This window comes from Alosa sapidissima, chromosome 24 (assembly GCF_018492685.1).
Source record: "Alosa sapidissima isolate fAloSap1 chromosome 24, fAloSap1.pri, whole genome shotgun sequence".
Classification (NCBI taxonomy): Eukaryota; Metazoa; Chordata; class Actinopteri; order Clupeiformes; family Clupeidae; genus Alosa; species Alosa sapidissima.
The window spans coordinates 25,382,755-25,387,324 of record NC_055980.1 but is presented as its reverse complement, the minus strand read 5'-3'; the positions used below and the strand labels follow the sequence as shown (position 1 = coordinate 25,387,324).

The following is a 4,570-nucleotide window of genomic DNA, read 5'->3' as shown; positions in this document are numbered from 1 at the left end:
TGGTTATAAATTCTTTGATGCAACAGTTGCTTTTCTGGACCAGTAAGTGACATTTGGGTAATTTTCTGCGGCACACCTGATGATCTCTCACGGCACACTAGTGTGGTTGAAAAACACTGCTGTATAGGGTGGCCCACTGATGCCACTGCAGAGGTGGGATTGTAGAACCTACTGTACATGCCTCACTGTAACATATTAGTCACAGGCAACAGTCCGCCCAGCCAATAACAGGTGTGACAGTCCCTCAGTTGTGGAACTCCAATTGATAAACAATACATGTCATCATTAATAGATAGCTTAAAACATATACGAGTATGAAGCATAGATACTCTGAATTATCATCATAGTATCTCTTCTTTCTCCCTTCCCTGATATTCTCTCTCTCTCTCTGTGCATGTGTCTGTGTGTGTGTGTGTGGGGGGGGGGGGGGGGGGGTGCACGTGTGCTGCGTGTATGTGTGTAAGAAAGAGAAAGAAAAAGAGAATGTGCATATGAGTGTATGAGTGTTTATGCAGCCTATGTATACGCGTGTGTGAGTTAGTGCTGGGCGCGCGCAGGCTCGAGGCAGCGACAGATGGCGGGCTCCTCTTCCCTCGGGAAGGCAATCTCTGCGAATGCGAGCGCGTGTCAATCACCCGCTCTCATGTGATGGCTGCTGCCAGTGACGTGCCCGCCATATGGCCTGGCATCAGAGCTGGTACGTAACCCTGCCTACTAGCGATGCCACAACGTCTTCGAGCACGGCCGGGAGAAGTATAGCACACGCACCGGAGCTCGCGCACAACTGGAAGGCTGTACACTTTGCTCACACAACCGCGCCTACTCTTCACCGGAGCGTCCAGAAGGTGTGTGTGTGTGTGTCCCAAAGATGATGTAAACAAGCGAGCTATCGCCCCGCACTCAGTACTACGACGAAGGTGAGTAAGGTCCATATTTTAGTCCAATGTATGATTAGATGATTAAGTGGTTAATTGTTTTGCGTTACTAGGTTGGCTTTATGTTGTCCCGTTGTTGGTGTCAGTGTTCGGCTTTGGAATTATGAGTGCATTTACTGACATTAGCTTTTTTCCCCCAACCTGTGTTTTTCCATTGTCGTTTGATAAGTATATCGAGATCTAATCACGGCAACCTGCTACAGCATCCATAGTCTACTCTAGCTCCTTTAAGCTCATACGCGAAATAATACACCTCTCGTCTGCTCGGTTTTCTTGGTCGGCTTTCAGTGATTTTATATTTTATATGTCCCGTATGCATTTAATTAGGGCGAATTAAAATTAATCTCAGATGTTTTTTTGGCCAAATCATCGGCTTCTCCTATATTATAGAGATAATGCATAAGTGGCACCGAGTATAGTCTACAAATGATTTCGGCTGACTTGTTTTAATTATATTTTAGGCCATTAGTTATGTTCCTGTGGCTGCACACGTTTGGTGTGTGTGAATGACAGAGGAGAGTGGGTCTCTAAGGGATTTGTAATTGACAAAGTATGAAAGAATGGATACTGCCCATGTTTATTCATTTTTGGCTGTCGTGCAAATGCGTTGCGGTTGCATGGACGTCATTTTGCATGAAGTGTCATTCTTGAAGGCCTAACTATTTCCCCCCTTTTTATTTCTCATAGGAAATTAAGTTTGAGGATGAGCAGAAATATTTTGTTTGTCTTCAGCTGACCTTTAACAGTTTCATTATAGCTTAACGATCTCAAACATGTTAACTTTTTACTTTCTTTGTTGATGTCTCAAAGGTTTAATGCCATTTATTTTACACTTATATAAATAAATATAAGAAGATACAGTGCAATCTAATGTAGGTTATATTGACAAGACTAGACACTGACAGTTCAGTTGTCACCTAAAAGAAAATGCTGACATAGCCTACTGTCTGTATCGAGGACAAATTAGGATGGAAGTTTGTACCTGTGTAGTTTAGACTATATGTGAAATATAGTAATACATGCACTATCCTAATATTGTTCAGATAGTACACTCTTAAAAACGAATGTGTTGTCCCTCTCTGGACACAGTGATATGTTAAAAACAACGCAAGTTGTCTTGTTTTCAACACATTCGTTTTTAAGAGTGTATTAATCAAATGTATCCATAAGAAATATGTCATTGGTTGATTGGGGAGAGCGCTTATGGCAAATTTGGTTCCCCCGTACCATTGGGGCTGTGCTGGAATGCCGCCAGGACCGAGGGTGACGAGGGGACGGCAGAAGAGGGGGGCCCGCTGCTCAAAGGCCCCCTCGGGACCGCATGATAGGACCAGCGCGGGGGGACCTGCTGCGAGGGGCCGAGAGGAGCAGGCAGAGGGGGGATTTGGGAGCTTCGCCGTCTGGCGTTGGCTGTCTCTCGGCGCGGATTGTGCGAGAGGGTTGCCTTCAGCTTTCTCACACGTTGTTCTCTCTCTCTCTCTCAGCAAATAATATTTAGTAATATAGATAAGCCACCTAATACGTTATATTTACAGATTATTGACTTTAAGAGTTTCACCAAAAGCAGAATAGGGCTATTTATATGTTTGCGTGGGGTTATGATTGCATTTTATTCTCCATATACTATAAGTCTTATTGCATTGCTCTGTGGTGTTGCCATACTGCAGGACTTTTCTGGGCCTGCTTGTAGGCCACAAAACGTGTTAAATTAAAACAGATCAGAACACATTTATAATGTTGGGTTGACCTGTATCTAAATAGCCACAATTCATTAAATGTAGAAGAAACATGTAGGGAATAAACATATTCAAGCAATTGCAGAGGATACATTGGTGTAGCCTACCCTATTTTACCATTTGGACATAACTTTGATCATTAATATTTTAGTCAACACATGTGCATCGCATGCCTCCAGACCTCTGCAGCTTAATTATTAAAACGGCTTTGTGTGGACATCTGTCTTTTCAGGGTCGCCATGCTGACGAGGTTATTCAACGACCAGACTCTACTGCCCGACGTCCAGAAGTTTCCGGGCTGGATGGACGATAGCGCAAGTGACGATTCCAAAACCAAGGACGACGAGCACGAGCAATGTCCGCTGGGGGATGAGGATATGAAAGGCAGCAGCCGCGCGCTCTCGGAAATTACCGGGGATGATGATGATGATGAGGAGGAAGAGATGGACGAGGAGGATTGTGGGGATGACGTCGACGGCGACAAACCCAAGAGGCGTGGGCCCTAAAAAGAGAAAGATGACTCCTGAGCGTATAGAACGCTCCAAGGTGCGCCGTTCCAAAGCGAACGCGCGTGAACGCACGCGCATGCACGACCTGAACTCCGCTCTGGATAACCTGCGGAAGGTGGTGCCTTGCTACTCCAAAACGCAAAAACTCTCAAAGATAGAGACTCTTAGACTCGCCAGAAACTATATATGGACCCTTGGTGAGATTCTGCGAAACGGAAAGAGACCGGACGTGGTGTCTTACGTCCAAACGCTGTGCAAAGGCCTCTCTCAGCCCACGACCAACCTGGTGGCGGGCTGTCTGCAGATCAACTCGCGGAACTTCCTGACAGAGCAGTGCCAGGAGGGCGCGCGCTTCCACGTGCCCAATCCCGCCTTTTCCTTGCACGGGTTCCCGTACCAGTGCCCTCGGTTGTCCAGTCCCCAGTGCCCTACCGGCTCCAGCGGGCCCACGCTGCGGAATCACTCCTACTGCTCCTCTTATGATGCCATGTATGCAGGTGGAGCGTCGCCAGATTACAACAGCCCCGACTACGAGGGCCATCACAGTCCTCCGGTGTGTGTCAACGGCAACTTTTCACACAGGCAACAGGAGCCCGTGTCGCCCAACGCGGAAAGGGGATACCACTATTCTATGCATTACTCGGGCCTGTCTGGGTCGCGCTCTTCTGCCGCACATGGCCTGTCGTACAGCTCGGGGGCGCGCGGCGGTGGGTCGCATTCTGAAAATGTTCCACCATTCCATGACGTCCACGGGAGCAATGAGCGAGCACCTGTGTACGAGGAACTAAACGCTTTTTTCCACACCTAGTGCACTGACCCCCCCCCCCCCCCCCCCCAACTATGGAAATTTAAGGCTGGTTATGCCGCCAAGGCCCAAGACAATCTAACAATCTACAGAAAGGGCATGTTTCTTCTGTTTGTATTCTGACAAAAAAGATGGCAAATTGGTATTCTAAATTGTGGGTTGTTTTCACTAGTCCTATGTATTAATTCCTAAGCCATGCAACGACCAATTACAGTGAAATATCAGAAGTGGGTCTAAAATGAAAAAAAAAAAGTGCAAATGGTTCTAATAATGCAAATGTTTTACGTGTAAAAAGAGTGTTACATGTAATGAAACCTTAATATAAAATAAATCAATGAACGTTTCTTTTCACAGGCTGAATGATTGTTCTGATGGATAGGGTGTGCAAACGGAATTTGCATTATACGGATATACATCTAGGAGGAATTATTTAATATTTCCAGTAAACTAATTATAATTGCTATAATGATTTACTTTTTACAAATAATGACAACCCGTTGTGCTCTGGTATTAGACTACATCTTTACATTTCCGTAGTTTTAAAAGGAATCTTAATAATCTTCATTATGTGGGATGAAACAGTTA

General features: G+C 45.6%; 1 protein-coding gene across 1 annotated transcript; it reads left to right on the top strand.

Moving 5' to 3' along the window:
• Nucleotides 1-533: 533 nt before the first annotated feature.
• neurod2 (neuronal differentiation 2) lies at nt 534-4,319 on the top strand. Its single transcript, XM_042083196.1, is given in 4 exon segments — nt 534-679; nt 682-697; nt 2,904-3,168; nt 3,170-4,319. Coding segments are annotated over 4 exon segments (1,131 nt in total). The 5' UTR covers nt 534-648; the 3' UTR covers nt 3,989-4,319.
• The last annotated feature ends 251 nt before the right edge of the window (nt 4,320-4,570 follow it).